General features: G+C 45.7%; 1 protein-coding gene across 3 annotated transcripts; it reads right to left on the bottom strand.

The window, feature by feature from the left end:
- Positions 1 to 1,024: 1,024 nt before the first annotated feature.
- On the bottom strand, positions 1,025 to 20,547 carry Trnau1ap (tRNA selenocysteine 1 associated protein 1). Of its 3 annotated transcripts, XM_057785286.1 has the most exons (9): positions 20,395 to 20,547; positions 19,530 to 19,627; positions 17,937 to 18,036; positions 17,121 to 17,173; positions 10,573 to 10,704; positions 8,417 to 8,536; positions 4,537 to 4,699; positions 4,331 to 4,364; positions 1,025 to 2,278 (listed from the first exon to the last, which is right to left on the bottom strand). In XM_057785286.1, exons 1-9 carry the CDS (start codon positions 20,419 to 20,421, stop codon positions 2,142 to 2,144), a joined length of 864 nt encoding a protein of 287 aa, XP_057641269.1. In that variant the 5' UTR covers positions 20,422 to 20,547; the 3' UTR covers positions 1,025 to 2,141. The 3 variants fall into 3 exon arrangements, with proteins under 3 accessions (XP_057641269.1, XP_057641270.1, XP_057641271.1); XM_057785287.1 differs by lacking the exon at positions 10,573 to 10,704; XM_057785288.1 differs by lacking the exon at positions 19,530 to 19,627 and having other exon boundaries at positions 20,395 to 20,529.
- Between the last annotated feature and the right edge of the window lie 1,221 nt (positions 20,548 to 21,768).

Here is a 21,768-nt window from a genome sequence, read left to right as displayed (position 1 = left end):
GTGAGCCTGAGGTCAGAACTAACACAGACTTACACTTCCTTTTCAGAAAAAAACAAGCGGACTTCCCTGGAAGCAAGCAGAAGCCCACACTGACAGTAAAGGCTACAAAGAGAAACTTGTCTTGAAAAAGTGAAGCTGGGCGGTGGTGGCGCACGCCTTTAATCCCAGCACTCTGGAGGCAGAGGCAGGCAGATCCCGGGGAGTTCGAGGCCAGCCTGGTCTACAGAGCTAGTTCCGGGTCGGGCACCAAAGCTACAGAGAAACCCTGTCGCGAAAAACCAAAAAAAACAAAACAAAACAAAAAAAACTAGTTCCAGGACAGTCTCCAAAACCAGAGAAACCCTGTCTAGAAAAATCACCCCACCCACAAAAAGAAAGTGGAATGCTTTGGGATTTAACATGTATTCTGGTCAATAAAGACTTTTGAAAGTATCTTCTCTGTAATTTAAATGTCTGAAAGTGAATGATGTTGCCCACTGAACCCAGGACAGCAACTGAAATCTTCAACCCTCATTAGTTGGGAATTCATGTCCTAGGGACTGGTTTCTGAGACTGCAGAGGTTGATTTACATGTCTCCCCACCCCCCAAAATGTGTCCCTGTCAGTTGTGTTTATTTTGTTGTACTCAAGCTCAGTAGGAGCCAGGTGAAATAGCAAAAGGAAAAAGCCCTCTTGCTCTGAGTAATGTACCATGGTTGCTAGTGATGGGGACTGTAAAGGTACCAATAAGACTGCCTTGGGCTTAGCAACTTAATGTCAAGGTGCGATGCCATACTCTAGGCAGAGTAGATACACGGTAGCACACGGATCGCCGTGCCAGTACTTTCCTCCTAGCAAGTTGTAATAGACTTGAAACTTTAGGACATCCATACCTATCCTGGCAAAGGTCTTTGACCAATTTTTCAAACAATCTGTGGGAGCCCTTCTCAATTCATATCAGTTGCTTAACAATCGGTACACAAAGCACAATATGTAGCTATGGCATGGTGGGGTGGGTGGATCTCAAGGCTGGCCTTGGAGAGCTAGTTCCAGGACAGGTAGAGGTACACAGAAACAGTCTGAAAAACAGATGTTTACAAACATCCCAGAATCAGAAAAGCCTCTAAAACCAGGTTTTAACCTGTGTTGGACTACCTAGCTGATTTAAGTCTCGATTCTGCCAATTCATGGTTGAGACTGCAGTTTACAATTACCTGTTTTACTAGGAAAACTGATAAGCAATCAGAAGCATCAAGCCTGTGCCATAATGATCTGGGCGGTATCTAGATGTGTTTGGGTATCTACAGAAGTGGATGTTCGGGTTCTTCGCAGTTGGAGTCTCATGCAGGGTAGAAGAGCTGCCTGACTTGGAAACAGAACTTGGTCCTCTGGGAGAACAGTAAGTGCTCTTGGCCACTAAGCCACTTCTCTAGTACTCCAGCTAAGGGTCTTAAAAATGTCTAGCTATGGATGGAGATAGAGACAGAGACCCACACTGGAGCACCGGACTGAGCTCCCAAGGTCCTAATGAGGAACAGAAGGAGGGAGAACATGTACAACGAAGTCAGGACCACGAGGGGTACACCCACCCACTGAGACAGTCGGACCGATCTATTGGGAGCTCACCAAGGCCAGCTGGACTGTGACTGAAAAAGCATGGGATAAAACTGGACTCTCTGAACATGGCGGACAATGAGAGCTGACAAGAGGCCAAGGACAATGGCACGGGGTGTTGATCCTACTTCAGGTTCTGGCTTTGTGGGAGCCTAGACAGTTTGGATGTTCAACTTCCTAGATCTGGATGGAGGGGGGAGGACCTTGGACTTTCCACAGGGCAGGGAACCCTGACTGCTCCTGGGACTGGAGAGGGAGGAGAAGAGGAGTGGGGGGAGGGGGAGGGAAATGGGAGGCAGGGAGGAGGCGGAAAAATTTTTTTTCAATTAAAAAAAAAAAATGTCACGTGACCTACCAAGCTCCTGTTAGAACAATTCCCTTCCACGCCTTTCACTACGGCTTAATAATAACAAATAACAAGTGGAGAAGTGGCTCACAATCTCAGAAAACAGTAAACTATTAAAATCTTGTAAACCATTTTTCAAAAAGATAAAAGCTTCACCAAAAAAAAAAAAAAAAAAAAAAAAGCCTGGATCCTTATGTCCTGGCTACAACATGGCAGGAATCTCTGAAGACACAGTATCCAGGGGCTGCCAGTGACAGTCCATCAGTGCATCATACAGTTCCTCACTTTGTTCCATGAACTCCTTGTTGGCCTCAGTCACATCCAGCTGTGGCGCTGGGTCTGCAGGAAAAGGAAAGGACAAGGTCAAGCAGGCCAAAAGAACCATCTGGAAGGAGCGCTCAGGCTCCTGCCTCCGGGCATCTTAGAGTGGGTATCGAAGATGGAAATCATTGTAATTTGGACCATGTGATAGCAGCCAGTTTCTCCTTCCAGTTTACAAAGCTACATCTGTCTTAGATTTTCTGTTCTGCTCAGATTTAAAATGTGGGTTTGGCCTGGGTCTGAAAAAGCATGGGATAAAACCGGACTCGCTGAACATAGCCGACAGTGAGGACTACTGAGAACTCAAGAACAATGGCAAGGGGTTTTTGATCCTACTGCGCGTACTGGCTTTGTGGGAGCCTAGGCAGTTTGGATGCTCACCTTACTAGACCAGGATGGAGGTGGGTGGTCCTTGGACTTCCCACAGGGCAGGGAACCCTGATTGCTCTTCGGGCTGACGAGGGAGGGGGACTTGATTGGGGGAGGGGGAGGGAAATGGGAGGTGGTGGTGGGGAGGAGGCAGAAATCTTTAATAAATAAATTTAAAAAAATGTGGGTTTGGAAAACATTTAAGTTAATGAATCAATCCAAAGTGTTACCTTAAGAACTAAACCAATGTCTGATGAAATGCCTGGTCACATGAATTGGGGACCTAGTTCTGTCTCTTTCAGAAATCACAAATATACATTTTCAAGGTGTGGTGGCATCCCTATAGCCTCACTCTTGGGAAGTGGAGGCAGATGGATCATGAGTAACTCCACCTGCACTGAAATACTGAGAATGTCTAAAGACCCGTAACAGACCTTCTGGGTGTTGAGACGGTCTGCAGTCCCAGTAAATCTCAAACCCAACTGTGCCCCAGCCAGGAGACTACAGAAGTGCTTTACCATGTTGAACATGAAAGATGTTCACAAAGAGAAGCCCACAGTAAAGTATCTCTCTAGGAGGTACACTGTGTGGTGCTGTCTGGTCTAGAACCCAATGCTGAGAATAAAGCCCTGCACTACCACACCAAGCTGAGTTAGTCTTTTCCCTCTTCTCAAGTTTTCCTGGCACTATGTGGACTAGGCTAGCCTCGAACTCATAGAGATGCCCCTACCCTTGCCTTGCAAGGATTAAATTTAAAGGCTGCACAATCACACCTGCTATTTCTTTTGATACAGAGTCTCACTACAAGACCCAACCTAACCATGAACAAAAGGAATAGGTCTAGTCTCAACCTCCTGTCCTTTAAAAACTCTGCTTGTATCTGGAGGCAAAGCAGGAGGAACAGGAGTTCAAGGTCATTCATAGCACAGTGAAGATCAGCCTGACCTTATATCTCAAACCAAAACAGAAGGAAATTTAGACACAAAATTAATCTTACAAACTGGTAAACAAAGCCGGGTGGTGGTGGCGCACACCTTTAATCCCAGCACTTGGGAGGCAGACGGATCTCTGTGAGTTTGAGACCAGCCTGGTCTACAAGAGCTAGTTCCAGGACAGGCTCCAAAAACCACAGAGAAACCCTGTCTCGAAAAACCAAAAAACAAACAAACAAACTGGTAAACAAATACAAAGTAGGTGCTAGAGAGATAGCTCAGTGGTTAAGAGCACTGGCTGCTCTTACAAAGAACAGTTTACAATTGTAACTCTAGTTCTAGGGGATATGGGACCCTCATTACATGCAGGCAAAACACCAATGCACATGAAATAAGAACAAACCAATAAAAAACCCAACAAATATAAAATAACAGTATCAATGTTACAGAGCCACTGGGTGGGGCAGAGTGCCACAGCTTGAAGTAACAAGCTCCCTGGGAGCAGCACTCATTTCATTATAACAGGCAGAACCTGGCAATCATGGGTGTGTCCACACCTTTAGAAAGCACACACATTCTCGCCAGGCTGTGGTGGTGCACGCCTTTAGTCCCAGCACTCAAGAGGCAGAGACAGGAGGATCTCTGAGTTCAAATCCAGTCTGGTCTACAGAGTGAGTTCCAGGACAGGCTCCAACTCCACAGCTCCATCTAGTTGAGGGCCCACAGCTGGCACTTGAAACAACTACCAGGAGCTTGAAGGGACTCTTACCTTCCAGGGCATCATCCCCAACCTCTTCATATGTCTGTCAAGAGAGGAGAGGACTGATGAGGAGCCTGAGAAAATTCTGGCTGACTTTTGACAAATAGAGCTAGGTCTTACTAGCCTTCCCCACTTTTTCAAAACCCCAACCCGCTACCAACTTCACTGTAGAAAATGGTGGGAAAATGAGACCCAAGAGTTTCCGAATGTGTTACCTGCATGGTGCTCTGTGTGTAGCCATACTGCGGGTAGCTGTAGCTGTAGCTGCCTGTGTTCTGGTCGTAGCCCCACTGGGCATAGTAGTTCTGGTACTGCTGGTAATACTGGTTGTAGCTGTAACTGTACATCTGGCTGTACTCAACTGGCTTTACACGGCTCCTTACGGGGAACAAAATCAGATGTAAGAGGATTTCCCTTGACCACGGACTGCACTAAATGCTCTGGGAGGGTTCCCTCCGGCTGCCCTCCACACTCTGTATCCCCATCCCTGCTGTAGGATGAAGGCTAGGACAGAGCATTTAAGTGTCTGGTCCAGGGTCACAAGACTAAGGCACAAACATAAACCCAGACAGTTTGCCTACAGAATCCACGCTCTTAGGATACAAGCCTTTCTTTGCTTAGGTTGTCTCCCTTCAAGACCCTCTCCCCAATTTTTTTTAAAGATTTGTTTATGTATTTTATGTATATGGGTGTTTTGTTTGCATGCATGTGTGCATACCAGAAGAGGCATTAGATCTCATTATAGATGGTTGTGAGCCTTCAGGTGGGTGCTCAGAATTGAACTCAGGACCTCTGAAGAGTAGCTCAATGCTCTTAACCTCTGAGCCATCTCTCCAGCCCCATTCTCAGGATTTTGGGGGGCTCTGTTCTCTGACAGTTGCAAAAGCTCAGGAAAACATAACATAAGAAATCGGGCTTTATGGAGCTGGAGAGATTGCCAGCAGTTAGAGCACTGCTCTTCCAGAGGATTCTGGCTCAATTTCCAGCATCACATGGCAGCTCACAACTGTCTGTAACTCCAGCTCCAGGGGCTGTACATCCTCACACACACATACACACATGCAGGTAGGCAAAACACCAATGCATGTAAAATAAAAAAAATAAAATATCCGGTGGTTGTAGAGATGGCTCAGTGGTTAAAAGCACTGTCTGCTCTTTCAGAGGTCCTGAGTTCAATTCCCAGCAATCACATGGTAGCTCATAACCATCTATAATGAGATCTGGTGCCCTCTTCTGGCATGAAGGCATACATGCAGGCAGAACATTGTATACATAATAAACCAATCTTAAAAAAATTTTTTAAGCTGGGCAGTGGTGGTACATGCTTTTAATCCCAGCACTAGGGAGGCAGAGGAAGGTGGATCTCTTTGAGTTCAAGGCCTACCTGGTCTACAAGAGCTAGTTCCAAGACAGGCACCAAAACTAAACAGAGAAACCAGGTCTGGAGAAAACAAAACAAGAAAAGCAAAGACAAGTCAATAGGCCAGGTCTAGATTTAACTCTCACATTCCAAAGAATCCACCAGGGAAGCTTCCTTTTTACCATACTGTAACCACCACCACTCCAATCAAAGATAGACTGCCAAATCCACAAATCCACAAAGGCTTCACTGCTTTCAAAGACACAAAAACCATGTGTGGAGAAGCTCAAGCACATGACAAGGGGTTTCCACTCATGAATTTGAGCTAAGAATGTCCTATGATACCAAAAACATGCAAGAGCCAGAGGCTGGCTCCACCATGCAGTTGGCGGACTCAAGAGGAGAGTTGACTTCTGCCCTCATGACTGGTATATTCCTTTGCTATGCTCATCAACCCAGACAGGAAACTAAGCTGTTAGCAGGAGCTGAGAATACCAGGCACTGCAAAGGCTGCAACACTTGACTGAGCACTTTCAAGCTCTTGCTTTGTGAAAGGGACTCAGTGCTAAGCAAATCCAAGTGCTGAACACCGAAGCACCCAGCTCTAGCCCAGGACGCTTCACTGAAGGCAATAAGCAGATAGTCCTACTTGCCAAGTGCTGGGCTGGGCATACCTAATATTCACCTCTTTGACCCCTCCTTAATGAATCTATGGGTAGCCATCACTCTGTCAACAGTAACGGAGGTTCATCTTCCTGGACGGGGTTGGTTGTGTTTCCTTCAGACACCTATGCATTACAGTGAAGTTCTCCTTATCCCAAGGGTCTGAGAGCACCTCCTCAGGGGTGGGCACTGATTACTAACAACTGTGTTCAGTGTGGAATAGACAGAACCAATCAGAAGTTCGCAGATGGGCCTTGGTTTCTGCTTACAGCTATATTGCCCGAGTCTAATTATCAAACAAACAGGAATACACCAGAAACAGTCAAAATGATCAAAAACAGAGGAATTGTTGAACAGAACTTATATGTAAAAAAATATGGCTGGGCGATGGTGGCGCACGCCTTTAATCCCAGCACTTGGGAGGCAGAGGCAGGCGGATCTCTGTGAGTTCGAGACCAGCCTGGTCTACAAGAGCTAGTTCCAGGACAGGCTCCAAAACCACAGAGAAACCCTGTCTCGAAAAACCAAAAAAAAAAAAAAAAACCAAAAAAAAACAAACAAACAAAAAACAAAACAAAACAAAACAAAAACCAAAAAAACAATCTTTCTGCCGGGCAGTGGTGGTGCACACCTTTAATCCCAGCACTCAGGAGGCAGAGGCAGGAAGATCTCTGTGAGTTCGAGGTCAGCCTGGTCTACAAGAGCTAATTCTAGGACAGCCAGGATTACACAGAGAAACCCTGTCTCAAAAACAAACAAAAAGCCGGGCGGTGGTGGCGCACGCCTTTAATCCCAGCACTCGGGAGGCAGAGGCAGGCGGATCTCTGTGAGTTCGAGGCCAGCCTGGTCTACAAAGGGAGTTCCAGGACAGGCTCCAAAGCTACAGAGAAACCCTGTCTCGAAAAACCAAAAAAAAAAAAAAAAAAAAAACCAAAAAAAAAAAAAAAAAAAAAAAACAAACAAAAAACCCAAAACAATCTTTCTTTGCTTTAATCCCATCAATCACTTGGGAGGCAGAGGCAAGCAGATCTCTGTGTTTGAGGCCAGCTTGTTCTGCTCAGCAAGTTCTAAACCAGCCAGGGCTACATGGTGAAATCCTGTCAAACATTCAAGTCTCTGTTGTTTCAAAAAGACCATTGGGAAGATATCTCCTGAAGTTTGGCTGCCCTTGTACTTTGTGGTCAAGATATCTTGGACCCTGTTACATCTGTTTGTTTATGGTGTTTTGAGACCAGGTTTCTCTGTAGCTTTGGAACCTATCCTGGTAGTCCTTCTGTAGACCAGGCTGGCCCTGTTACTTCTGCCAGTGGTAGGGGTGTACCACCTAATTCCCAGCTATAGGGCTGCCTGGTGCAGTGAAGCATCTGGAGCAGCACCCCTCACTATAACCTCCTGGATGCCACTAGCACGTTGTAATACCCCAAAATATATCCAGATGCCACCAATGCCTCCTAGTGAGTGAAATCTCTACCTGCTGAGAAATACTGCATTGGCTGAAGGATAGAAATGTCACTTGGACCAGGAGTGATGGCACACACCTTTAATGCTGGCACTTGGAGGCAGAGGCAGGTGGGTCTCTGTGAGTTCCAGGCCAGCCAAGAATAGAGATAGTAAGACCCCGTCTCAAAGAACAAAACAACAAAGCTAGGTGTAACCATAGAGATCCTGTCTATGAAAACAAAACAAAACAAACCATGGATTTCCAAGAGCTTTTTTAGCCCTGAGATACACAGTATTTCAGACACTGGTTAGAATTTTTTTTTTTTTTAATTCTAACAAACTCTATAGATAATTTCCCAACAGCAGCAGTTGGCCAAAGAACAAAGATATGGGACAAAACAGCTTTCCCTACTGCTGCTCTCAATGTCTGACCCCTCGGCTATCAGCTCCCAGGGGTGTGTGGCTACGCTAGTTCATCCCCCACACCAAGCCTGGCCAAAGCACATAGTATCTGTGACATCTGCCTCTCTGCAGAAGTGTGTTGCACATATGGATGTCCTGACTCAGCAAACAGCCAAAGAGGGCCCAGGGCAGGCTAGCTAGTCCAGGCCTATGCTCTCTGCGGAACTCACGCTTTAGGGATGGCCACACTCAGCCGCACAGGTTTAGACCCCAGTCCCACTGCTCCCTGGCACTCCGTCAAGGCTCGCTTCTGTTCCAATTCATCTGTGAATTTCACAAAACCATAGCCCCTAGAGGGAGAAAAAAAAAAAAAAAAAAAAAAACGCAACTTAGATCACAAAAGTGATGAAGCCTACAAGAGGAAACATGGAAAAGGGGGTAGAAAAAGAGGTGGGCTTTCAGTTCAGCCCCCATGCTCCTCACCCCTTCATCCACGGGCTCCTTCTCAAACAAGGGGAAGGCAACAGTATCAGCACCGTGTAGTTGTGGGGACAGGTGAAGTTTGCCCTGCAGACTTTTCAGACTCCTGCAGGGTTGTATCAGGCATGCCGGGAAGCAGTTACAGACAGACCTGGTTCCTATTCCTTGAGGTCAAACAACTTACAGACTGCTCATGACACCTACAATTAACAGCGCGTACTATCTGCTGGACAAGGTGCTGAGGACACTTTCAAGGTTACCCCATCACATGGAGTACTACACAGCACTAAAGAGCAGCCAAAGTTCAGAGAGGGTTGATAACTAGCTCAGAGTCACGCACAACAGAAGCAGACTTAACTCTTAAAGTCAGACTTAACTGACGAAGAAAACGCTGCTGGTGGTGGCACATGCCTGTAACTCTGGTACTAGGGAAGCTGAGCGAGTTTGAAGCCAGCTACGACCATATGGGGAAAAGAGGGGGGGAAGTCAGGACTGAGGAAGTGGGTCTATGGTAGGGCACTAAGTACCTGGGTGTAACATCTAGTACAAATACAAAAAGAACAAGTCTTTCTTGGAATGGTGGGATGTGGCCGGGTTCAATCCCACACACAGCAAAGAATTGAAGAAAAAAAAAAAAAGTACCTTCTTTTCTTTTGAATGGGGAAACCAAACTCGGAACCTTGTGCATGCTAAGCAAACTCTCCAATACTGAGCTACATCCTAGCATTTAGTTGTATCTATTTTTATTTTTTAATTATTTTTATTTCAGGAGCATTGATGTTTTTGCCTGTGTCCATATGAAGATGTCAGATCCCCTAGAACTGGAGTTACAGATACTTGTGAGCTGTCATGAGGGGCTAGGAATTGAACCCAGGTCCTCTGGAAAAATGACTAGTGCTGTTAACTACTGAGCCATATCTCTAGCCCCCTTGATTGTTTTTCTGTTTTTTTAAGACAAGGTTACTCTGTGTAGCCCTGCATCTCTCCTGGAACTTGCTCTGTACACGGGGTTGTGGACTTTTATTTATTTTTTTGAGGCAGGGTTTTGCTAAGTTCCCTACACTGGTCTTAAACTCACTGCACAGCACACAAAGACCCTGAATTTGCAATCTTGCTGCCTCCGCTGGGCAGTTGGGATTATAGACGCGTGCCAACAAGTCTAGCTTCATTTTTCTTGTTTTGTTTGAGGTAGGGTCTTGCTGTGTAGCTCAGGCTGGCTTGAGTTCAAAATCCTTAGCTTTCGCCTTCCAAGTGTTGACAGGTCTCTCCATTTTAAAATGGAAAACTCAACCCTCCTTTTTCTTTTCTTTTGTGGGGGTGGACGGGTGAGCATTAAGAAAGTCTCAGCCAGGCAGTGGTGGTGCACGCCATTAATCTCAGGACTGGGGAGGCAGAGGCAGGTGAATCTCTGAGTTAGAGGCCAACCCAGACTACAGAAGGAGTTCAAGGACAGCCAGGACTACACAGAGAAACCCTGTCTTGAAAAACAAAAACAGAGACCCTTGTGTAGCCCAGGCTGGCCTTGAACTCACCTGATTTTCTGATCTTCCTGCATCCACTACCCAGGTTCTGGGAATACAGGTGTGCAGGGCCACACTAGGCTAAAGAATAGTATTTTTAACTACACAGAAAGCCTTATTAACAGAAATAAATACAAAACCCAGCTATTCATAGTTCCTCTAATCCTTATGTCAATCATATAATATTGCTTCAATTTATAGATTAGGAAACAGTGAGAATCTGTAACTTGTCTAGTGCACATTCCCTTGTCAGTGATGAAGCTGAGCTCAAACCAGGCTGTCTGGCTCGAAAGTCTGCACTCTGGGCCACCACCCTCCTTGGTATCTCTGATCGGTCCCCCCCAGGAGGTAAGAATGCTGAACAAAGTAAACAAGTAAGGCCTTACTTAGACACGCCTGTCTGGTCCAAAACCACCTTGCCTCCCCGACAGGAGGGGTAGACTTTGACAAAGAACTCATACAGCATGCCATCATCCACGTCTGGGGTCAGGTCCCCGACAAAGAGGGAGTACTCAGGGCTGAGAGGAGAGAAGAGTCAGCAAGAAAAATATCAAAACCCTGCTATGAGTTTCTGGAATCTTTCTTTCTCCCCTCGTCTTTTTTAAGACAAAAGGTTTTACCATAGAGCCCAGGCTGGTTTCAAACTCCCAGCAATCCTCCTGCCTAAGCCTTCTGAGTGTAGGAATTATAGGGACACATATTGAGTAAGGGCACAGTTCGGTTAAGCCTCTAGGGGCTTTCAGAAACACTAAATCTGATGTGCCTACTTAATCAGATATCCCCACTCTGCTGCCGAGACTCAAACCCAGTGTCTCATGAATGTGAGGCTTAGTCACTCTAGAACTATAGTTCATTACACTTCTGTAAAAGATTACAGAATTAGCTCCCTGCTCTGAGGTCAGCAGACACCACACAAAACCTATCTGACTTAAAGCATCAAGAGAGTACAGGGCTAGGTGTGGTGGGGCATGCATGCACTCAGGAGGCAGAAGGATCTCTGAGTTTGAGGCCAGCCTATTGTGCAGAGCAAATTCCATGACAGCCAGGGCTACACAGAGAAACTTTATCTTGGGGAGGGGAAGGACACAGATGAAGCACTCCTTTAATCACAGCAGTTAGGAGGCAGAGGTAGGTCTCTCTCTGAGTTCCAGGCTAAACTAGTCTACCTAGTTAGTTTCAGGCCAGCCAAGGCTACACACTGAAACCTTGCCTCAAAAATATAGAGAGGGAGAGAACAGGAGAGACAGAACAGGTGAGGGGCTAGACAGGTATCTCCAAGGAGGTTTTTGTTTTGCTTTTCGAGACAGGGTTTCTCTGTGTAACAACCCTGGCTGTCCTGGAACTCACTGTTTAGACCAGTTTGGCCTCAAACTCACAGAGATCCACCTGCCTATGCCTTCTGAGTGTTAGGATTAAAGGCGCATGCCACAATGTCTGGCCAGGAGTTTTTATGTCTGGTTTTGTTTTAAGAAACTAGACAAGAAGCTAGAGTTAAGAGCACTGACTGTTCTTCCAGAGGTCCTGAGTTCAATCCCCAGCAACCACATGGTGGCTCACAACCATCTATAATGAGATCTGGTGCCTTCTTCTGGCGTGCAAGCATGCACGGAAGTAGAACACTGTATACATAATAAATATTTACAAAAAAAGAAACTAGACAGGTATTCAATATAAATTTTAATTCCAATGATAAAATAAAATAAGACCCTTATCTCCTAAAGACCTAAAATCTATTTAAGAAATTCTCAAACTCTGTTGGAACAAGGTCATCAAATCTTTCCTAGAAATGTTTACAAATGTATTTAGAGATTCAGATTAATTTTTTTGTTTTTTTTTTAAATATTTATTTATTTATTTATTATGTATACAATATTCTGTCTGTGTGTATGCCTGCAGGCCAGAAGAGGGCACCAGACCTCATTACAGATGGTTGTGAGCCACCATGTGGTTGCTGGGAATTGAACTCAGGACCTTTGGAAGAGCAGGCAATGCTCTTAACCTCTGAGCCATCTCACCAGCTCAAATTTTTGTTTTTTTGTGCCACCATGTTAGGTCTTATTTAATCATTTTAAGATACATATCCTTGGTATAGTTTCCCATGCCCATGGAGAAACAGGAGGATTCACAAATTCGGGGTTAGCTTCAGTTATATAGCAAGTTCAAAGTTGGCCTAGGCTATGAGATCTCGTCTCAATACCTATATACATGATGGAAACAAACTCTGGTCCTCTGCAAGAATAATACTCTGTTCAATGCTGAACCATCTCTAAAGCCCACTGTTTGGTTTTTGAAAAAGTTTCATGTAGCTCAAGCTAGCCTCAAACTCCACATTTTACTTAAAATGACCTTGAAATTCTGTGCTGTGGGATAATGCTCTTGTACACTCTAAAGACTCTGCCATCAAACACTAAAGTGCTGTTTATGATCAACTGGCATCAGACTTCTTGGTGGTGGCACGGACCTAGAAACTTCAGAGATGTGGCAATAAATGTGATTGCTGCCAATACCTCCGCCATGAAGCTAGACTCTCAGAAAGTTAAGGAATGGGGTGGAGCCAGTCGCCAAAGCCGCAGCTTTAATCCTAGGCATGCTGTTTAGCAGACTATAAAAACTAGCCAGGTGGTGGTGGCGCACGCCTTTAATCCCAGCACTTGGGAGGCATAGGCAGGTGAATCTCTGTGAGTTCGAGACCAGCCTGGTCTACAGAGCTAGTTCCAGGACAGGCTCCAAAGCCACAGAGAAACCCTGTCTCGAAAAACCAAAAAACAAAAACAAAAGACAAAAAAAACAACTGGTGCTCAGAAAAAGAGAGATATATGGTAAGGACAGATTCAATGGTTTACAATGTATTTAAAAATATACATAGGCTTGGGAGAGAAAAGAAAAAGGACAGAGAAAGTCCTTAAAAAAAAAAGAGTATTCGGGTGTGGTGGCACATGCCTTTAATCCCAGCACTTGGGAGGCAGAGGCAGAGCTTGAGGCCAATCTAGTCTACAGAGAGTGAGTTCCAGGACAGCCAAAGATACACAGAGAAACCCTGTCTCAAAAAACCAAAAATTAGGACTGGAGAGATGGCTCAGAGGTTAACAGCACTGACTGTTCTTCTGGAGATCCAGCAACCACATGGTGGTTCACAGCCATCTGTAATGAGATCTGGTGCCCTCTTCTGGCCAGCAAGCATACAGACAGACAGAACACCATATACATAACAAATCAAAAAAAAACCCAAATAAAAATAAAATAGAGTAAAAAAAAAAAGATACGTAAACATGGAAAATATAGAGTCTGGATAGTGTATGTTATTGTGTTGTCTTTTAATTGTTTGACTGCCGAGGAGAAAAAGGGGACTGGAGAGATGGTTCAGAGGTTAAGAGCACTGGCTGCTCTTCTAGAGGTCCTGAGTTCATTTCCCAGCAACTACATGGTGGCTCACAGCCATCTACAATGAGATCTGGTGCCTTCTTCTGGCTTGTAGGCATACATGGAGACAGAATGTTGTACACATAATAAATCTTTTTTTTTAAATATTTATTTATTATGTATACAATGTTCTGTGTATGCCTGCAGGCCAGAAGAGGGCACCAGACCTCATCGCAGATGGTTGTGAGCCACCATGTGGTTGCTGGGAATTGAACTCAGGACCTTTGGAAGAGCAGGCAATGCTCTTAACCTCTGAGCCATCTCTCCAGCCCCGGGATAATATTTTTGTACACTGTAAAGATTTGTCACTCATATTAGTTTAATAACATGCTATTTGGCCAGCAAGTATAGGTGAGGTAAACAGACTAAGAGATTTCTAGGAAGAGCAAAGGCAGGCAGGCAGCAAGACACAGAGGAAGCAAGATGAGAATGTCTTACTGAGAAAAGGAACCATGCCACATGGCTAAACATAGATAAGAATTATGGGCTAATTTATGTGTAGGAGTTAGTTAATAATAAGCTTGAGCAATAGGCCAAACAGTTTATAAATATAAGCCCCTGTGTGGTTCTTTGGGACTGAATGGCTGCAGGACCAGGTGGAACAAAAACTTCCTTCTATACTTTGGAATTACCTGCTTCTACCTCCCATGTGCCAGGATCACAGACAAGTCTCTATGACATTTTATTTGGTGCTGAGGATTGAGCCCAAGGCTCCCTGCACAGACACTGTCTAGTGAGCTATGTCCCTGTCATTTCATCTACAACACTTCAGTGTGACCCACCATGTTTTACTTCTGCCATCTTAGGTTCTCATATATTGCCCAAACTGGGTGCAGTGATGTAGCGGGAGCTGTGGGCTGGCGTTCCTGCCACCCAGCTCCCAGCTTTGGCCGCCTAGCTAGCTCATGCCCCGAAATAACAACACACAAACTGTATTCTTTTAAACACTGCTTGGCCCATTATATCTAGCCTTTTCTTGGCTAATTCTCACGTATTAATTTAGCCCATTTCTAATAATCTCTGTAGCACCCCAAGGTGCGCTTACGGGGAAGAATCTAGACTACGTCCATCCTGAGTCAGAGCTTCATCACATCTGCCCCAGAGAGGAGAGCTATCAAGTCTGAGCTCACTTCCTCTTCCTCCCAGCATTCTGCTCTGTTTACTCCACCCACCTATGCTCTAACCTATGAGGGCCAAGCAGTTTCTTTATTTTTTAACCAATGACCTTCCTCCATCACAGTGACGCTCACCAGTAAATCTCAGCTATTCAAGAGGCTACAACAGGAGTCTGAGGTAAGTCAAAGCAACACAGCCATATTGCCAACACCATGACATCAGGACTCTGCAACATGTCTTGTGAGGATTCTAACAAATGAATATATTACAGCCAGCCATTTCTGTATTATGAGGCTATCTGGGATTCTCCTCACATGCATGCTTTAATGAGCATTTAGGAGATTACACCCCGCACACATCCATGAATAAATTCTGGAGAATGGAATTACAGGGTCACGAGATAACAAGCTTGGTAAAGCTTCTAAGATACTGTCTTAAAACTCTCAAAAACCACTGAGGACTAAGCAGAGCAACTCAAGGTTTTTGTTAGAGTAAGCATCTCACTCTGTAGCCCTGGCTATCTGAGAACTCAGTATGCAGAGCAGGATGACTTCCAACTTGCCACGTTCCTCCTATCTCTACCTCCTGAGTGCTGAGAGCTAGGACGACAGGGTGCTGCCAGACCTGACCACAGCGCTGTCTTTACAGTCTGAGATGGAGCTGAAGAACCATTGCGAAATTAGAAACTCTGTGAAACAGGCAGGATTGCTTCCAATGTGGAAATGCAAACCTGGAGTTTGTCTATTCTAGCCCAGACTGTAAATCTTTTTTTTTTTTAAATATTTATTTATTTATTTATTTATTTATTTATTTATTTATTTATTTATTTATTATGTATACAATATTCTGTCTGTGTGTATGTCTGCAGGCCAGAAGAGGGCACCAGACCTCATTACAGATGGTTGTGAGCCACCATGTGGTTGCTGGGAATTGAACTCAGAACCTTTGGAAGAGCAGGCAATGCTCTTAACCACTGAGCCATCTCTCCAGCCCCAGACTGTAAATCTTTAACACAGCAGCCAAATACTTCTAGACAGTCACTGGAAATGATAATCAATTCACACCTTCCTTCCTTCCATCCATCCTTCCCTTCTTCCCTCCCTTGAGACAGCGTTTCTCTGTAGCTTGGCACCTGTACTGGCACTAGATCTTGTAGACCAGGATGGCCTCAAATTCAGAGATCCATCTGCCTCTGCCTCCTGAGTGCTGGGATTAAAGGCGTGTGCCACCACCTGGTTTCACATTGTTATAGTAAATAGATCCTTACTGAATAAAACCTCAAAACCTGGAAAATTAACATGGTAGAAGGTCGGGGGGGGGGGGACGGACGGACAGGGCCTCACCAGGCATAGTGGCACACACCTATAATTTTTTTAAAGATTTATTTATTATGTACACTGTTCTGCTGGCATGTCTGTCTGCATGTCAGAAAAGGGCACCAGACCTAATTATAGGTGGTTGTGATGCACCATGTGGTTGCTGAGAATTGAACTCAGGACCTCTGAAGAGCAATCAGTGCTCTCAACCTCGAGCCATCTCTCTAGCCCCATACCTATAATCTTATATTGCCTCGCTAGGCATGGTAGCACACACCTATAATCTTAGGCACCATGAGGTATAGTGAGTCGAGGCCAACCTTGGCAACCTAGTGAATTCTAGGTAAGTGTGGGCTACAGAATGAGAACTTGTTTCAATAAAACAAAAAATAAATAGAGCTCAAGATAAGAGTTCTTGCCTTCTGTTGTATGTTTGAATAAAGGGGCTGGAATAAGAATGGTCCCAATAGGCTCATATATTAGAATGCTTACATAGGATTAAAAGGATTAGTTTTGATCTTGTTGAAGGAAGTGTGCACCTGGGGGTGGGCTTTAAGGTTTCAAAAGCCATACCATACCTGGTCTCTCTCATTTACTTCTCTAGCACCAGGCCTGCAATGCCTTCTGCCATGCTCCCTACCATGACGATAAGCGACTAAACTTCTGAAACCTTAAGCACCCAGTTAAATGTTCTCTCTTCACAGTACAACAGTGACTAAAGACACCTTCCATGCCCAAAGTTCTGGGCTCCATCACCAGCATGGTGTGTCTCTAACATTCAAACACTCGGGGTTGGGCATGCATATGTTCATCACAGCACTAGGGAGGTAGAAGATCCGAATTTTAACGTCACCCTTGACTACACAGGGAGTTTGAGACCAGTCTGAGATATGTCTCCCCTCCCCCCCAAAAAAGAGAGACATCCAAAGAAGGAAAGACATGGCCCTGACATGATGGGGCCAGGGAGTAGGAGAATATGTCTTTACAGTCGGATTCAGTTCTCTACCCTCCTTTTGGCAGTAAATGGCACCACGACATCTGTGCCTCTACTCAGACATACAATGACGCAGCTCCTTACTTACCTATTGTCTGGTTGTTTCCCGTAAGTGGCATAATTCAGTTTAAAACGTTTTGCCTGGAAATTTAAAAACAATGAACAAACTAAAACAGAGAAGGGTCTTTCAAAAGTCAAACAATATTTGAAAAAAACTGAAATAAATTACCTTGGCCAAAACATCTCCCCCTCTCTAAGCCTCAGTTTTTCTCCTGTATAAAATGAAGGGGTTGCACGGTTGACCGTTAAGGGCACTGCCAGCTCCATGGTTCTATGAGCCCAGGTGTGCCAGCTGGTACAGCTGTAAGCTAAGTAACTGTGGGAAGAGCAGAATGTAACTCTCTTGAGATGTGTTCTCGCTGTTACCAGCCTGTTCTAGATTCTCAATCAGGCAAAAGACCTAGAGTTTCAAGTCTTTATTTTTAGCTGGGGATTGAGCCCAGGGTCTTGGGCATGCTAGGTAAGTAGTCTACCACCGAGCTACACCCCCAGCCCGATTTTCGAATCTTCTGTCATAGAAGGCAGTACTGCAGAGTGGAAAGGGCCAGGGTTTTTTTTTTTTTTTTTTTTTTTGGTTTTTTCGAGACAGGGTTTCTCTGTGGTTTTGGCTCCTAGGGCCAGGGTTTTGTAGGCAATCAATCTTCTGCCTGAATCTTGGCTCTGTTACTAATTACCTGTATTGCCTTCAGCAAATCATTGTATCTCCCTGCTTCAGTTTCCTGGTTGAGAAAGATAACACTACCTATTGTATAAAATGATTTAACTATCCAGTAAGCAATTCAATATGTGGTGGTAATTAAGGACAATAAAAATGACAAGGTCATCATCATCCAAATGTCCTTACAGGTGTGGCTCCTGGCAGGGGCTTCCCATTAATTTTATGCAAACACTTTTCAGCTGTGGCCAAATCTGCAAATTCCACAAAGCAGTAGCCAGCTGGGATTCTGGAAAGAAAGCAGAGAAACAGAATGATAAAGATATCCAGGTACATCTTGGCCTGAAGAAAGGAAAAATGGTTTTCTTTTCTTTTTTTTCCTTTTTATTAAGACAAGGTCTCACTATGTAGCTTTGGCTGTCCTGGAACTTACTCTGTAGACCAGGCTGGCTTCAAAGTCATAGAGATGGGTCTGCCACTGCCTCTCAAGTGCTGGGGTTACAAGGCATATGCCACACCACAAATAGAGCCTCGATTATTATTCCACCCCATATTCCAGATGAGAAACAACTTGCAAATTTAATTCAAGGACAGTGAATGTGGATAGTCCCTGAACTATTTACTAACCATCCACAGGGGTCATAGGTCAGATAGCTTGTATATCAGATTCATACATGATTCATAACAGTAGAAAAATTACAATTATGAAGTAGCAAAATAATTTTATGGTTGGGGGTCACCACAACATGAAGAAATGTATTAAACAGTTGGAGCATTAGGAAGGCTGAGAACCACTGGCCTAGACAATACAGTTTTATCTGTACACTGTGTTAGTATTGTAGTCTAGAGGCACTGTCAGTATACAGGAGGATAAACATAGGGGTTTGGGTCTCTGTAGGGGGGTCTTAGAACAACTCCCACATGAATACTCCGGGAGGACAGCATCCTTAAAACCGGTTGAGGTAAGCTGAAATTATTTCTCTCCTGTCCAATGACAGAGAGCCTGAGGTGGCACGGATGGGTATTCTTTAACATTTGTATTAATTATCTGAGAATTATTTGTGGTTTCTTTCCTGTTTGGCTTTTTGAGAAAGGGTCTCTCTACATAGCTTGGGATGTTCTGGCCTTCCAAGTGCTGTGCCTCTACCCCTGCTTAACTATCTGAAAAGTCTATACAATGTATCATAGGTCCAGGATCTCCAACTCAGCTCAACAGACTTATGAGGCCAGTGCTTGTACCTGCTGAGCTACCTCACTGTCCTCCCACAGCCTTGTACTTCTGAACTCTCCTTCCTGATTTCTTGAAAAAGAAAAACAAACAAACAAACAAGGGAGGGGTATGTGGGCAGGTGAGATGGCACATGCTCAAAATTAAATAAAGGGGAGCTGAGTTCAGCAGTTCGGAGTTCTGCACTGCTGAGTTCGAGGCCAGTCTGGTTTACAGAGCGAGTTCCAGGTCAGCCAGGGCTACACAGCCCTGTCTCGAAAAAAGTTTCAAAATAAAACAAAGATACATGAAGCAAACAAGTGATCTACCAAAGATCAAACAACAGTTTTCAAACACAGGTTCCAGCATCCTGCCCTAAAACACTGGGACACTGAAACCTGAAAGCTGTTTCTGCTCAGTAAGCGTCCACCCCAACCCCATGTTCTTTTTGCGGTACTGTGTGATGAGGACCACTACCAGGCGAGAAGCCCAGATTCCAGCGATGTTTGTCCTCTGGCATGACAGCAGCAGGGGTAGGCTCTATTGAGGACTGGAGAGGTGAAAGGGAGATGTACCCAGTGAGGCGGTTTCGGATAATTTTGACGCTCATCACGGTCTCCCCCATGGTGGCAAAGGCTCTAGAGATGAAGTTCTCATCCATGTATGGTTCCAGCTGCATGAAAACCGGAACAGCGAGGCTCAGTTCCAGGAGCTTCCTAAGGGGTCCAGCCCCTCCCGCTCGGTCAGGGACACTCTCCACAGAAGGGTGCTGTGGTTCCAAACCACTTCTTTACTTCAAATGGCTCCCCTTGCGGGGCCCTGTGGCTCACGTGTTTAGTCCCAGCACTGGGGAGCTAGTGGCAGGCGGAAGGAACTCTGTGAGTTCGAGGCCAGGCTGGTCTACATAGTGAGTTCCAGAACAGTCAGAGCTATGTGAGGCCCCATCTCAAAACAAAAATAACAAACAAAATCGCTCCCCTTTTTGGAATTCTGCGTGCCTTCGGCTCTAGAAACAAAAGGCCCCTCAATTCTTCGGGGGAGTCCTCCCATTCCACCCCCAATATCCCCTTTTCTTTGCCATATTGGAAAGGGGGACCCCAAAACCTGTAACCCGTAGATTCTGCACCTGATGACTCTTCCTTCTGATGCCCAGCCTCCCTGTCCTATCAGGGCAGGAGTGAGAAAGGGCCTCGCTGCGAACCCCCAACTAGCCTAGAACTAGCTACGGGGCCTCGAATTTGTGGCGGGCCTCCTGCCTCTGTCGCAACTGCAAGGATGAAGGCATGCGCCTCACTACCGGCCTGGCTTTTCCTTGTCCCTAGAACCCGTCCTGTTCACCTCCACCCTCCAGGGATCGGAAGGCCCCTGGCCCTCAGCCCCACCCTCCCCTAGGACTCGAGACCCTCTGGTCCTCTCGGAGCAGGCGCGGCCCTCACTCACGTCTCCCATCCACAGGCTGGCCGCCATCCCGCACCCGGGCGGCGACCGTGGTGCGCCCGCGCCCGTCTGCGCAGCGGAGACCGCCGGAGTCGGCGGAGTCTGCGCCAGCGACGCCTCCTGCGCACACGCAGCCGTGGCGGCTAGACGCGCCGATCCGGGTTTTCCTCACTTCTGTCAGCAGCTTCCGGCTCTTAGGGGGCGTGTTCCCGACGCGAGTGGGGGCGTGGCTCCGGGGCGGCTAGGGGCGTGGCTTCGGCAGGGGCGCGGGAAGCTTGAGCTACTCTGCCACTTAGTAAATACTTCTATAATTAAAAGAGGTAAGGCTCGCACTCTAGGGAATTCCGAGCATAAGCACGAAGGTAAATTAGTGAAGGAACCACTCTGGGGGCTTGGATGAGCCGCTGCCTGCATAGCTGTCCTCTGGCTCTGCATTCCAGCCCGAAAAAACACGGTTGGTTTTTTTTTTTTTTTTTTTTTTTTTTGAGATTCTTCATTCTCATAAAGCCCTGTGACGGAGAGGACTAAGGAACGGCTCACTTAATAATCCAATCAAAGCCCTCTCACCCATCATTTGGGGCGGGGGCACCGTCTTTATGTAGCCCTGGCCGGCCCAAAAGTGCCTAGTGTTTATGTTTCTATCTCTATGAACTCGTCCTCTGAAAGAGCATTCATTCTCTTTAATGCCCGAGCCACGTCTCCAGCCCGCTTTAATTTTTATATTTTTGACTTAAGGCAAGGCATTATGTTGCTCAAGCCGTCCTGGTACACACTGTATAATCTAGGCTGTCTGCAGTAACTTTTGGCAATCCTACTTTAGTCTTCTAGGTTTACAAGTGGGAGACACCACTCCTGGCCCCTCCCACTCCATTCCACAATGCCAAGGCTTTACCTCAGAGCACAAACCTACCCATAGAAAATCCTCAGTAAACTTTTTTTTTTCAAGACAGGGTTTCTCTGTAGCTTTGGAGCCTATCCTTGCTCTTGTAGACCAGGCTGGCCTCGAACTCACAGAGATCCACCTGCCTCTGCCTCCCAAGTGCTGGGATTAAAGGTGTGCGGCACCACTGCTCAGTTTATTAGACTTGGTTTTTGAGAGCTCCCTGCCAGGCTTCAACATAAGGTTGGTATCCAGCTCAGGAGAAAGTGGGTGGTAGCGCATGTCTTTGACCCCAGCACTCCGGTGGCAGAGGCAAATGGATGGATCATTTTGAATTTGAGGCCAGTCTGGCCTACAGAGTTCCAGGAAAGCAGGGCTACACAAACTGTCTCAAAAAACAAAACAAAAAATTAAGAAATAGGAAGCCCCTGTGCCTTGCAATCAGTTCTGACAATGAAGGCCACCCTGAGTGCCTGAAGAAGCCCTAAGGCCCTTCC

This window comes from Chionomys nivalis, chromosome 11 (assembly GCF_950005125.1).
Source record: "Chionomys nivalis chromosome 11, mChiNiv1.1, whole genome shotgun sequence".
Lineage (NCBI taxonomy): Eukaryota > Metazoa > Chordata > Mammalia > Rodentia > Cricetidae > Chionomys > Chionomys nivalis.
This window is presented reverse-complemented; position numbering and strand designations above follow the sequence as displayed.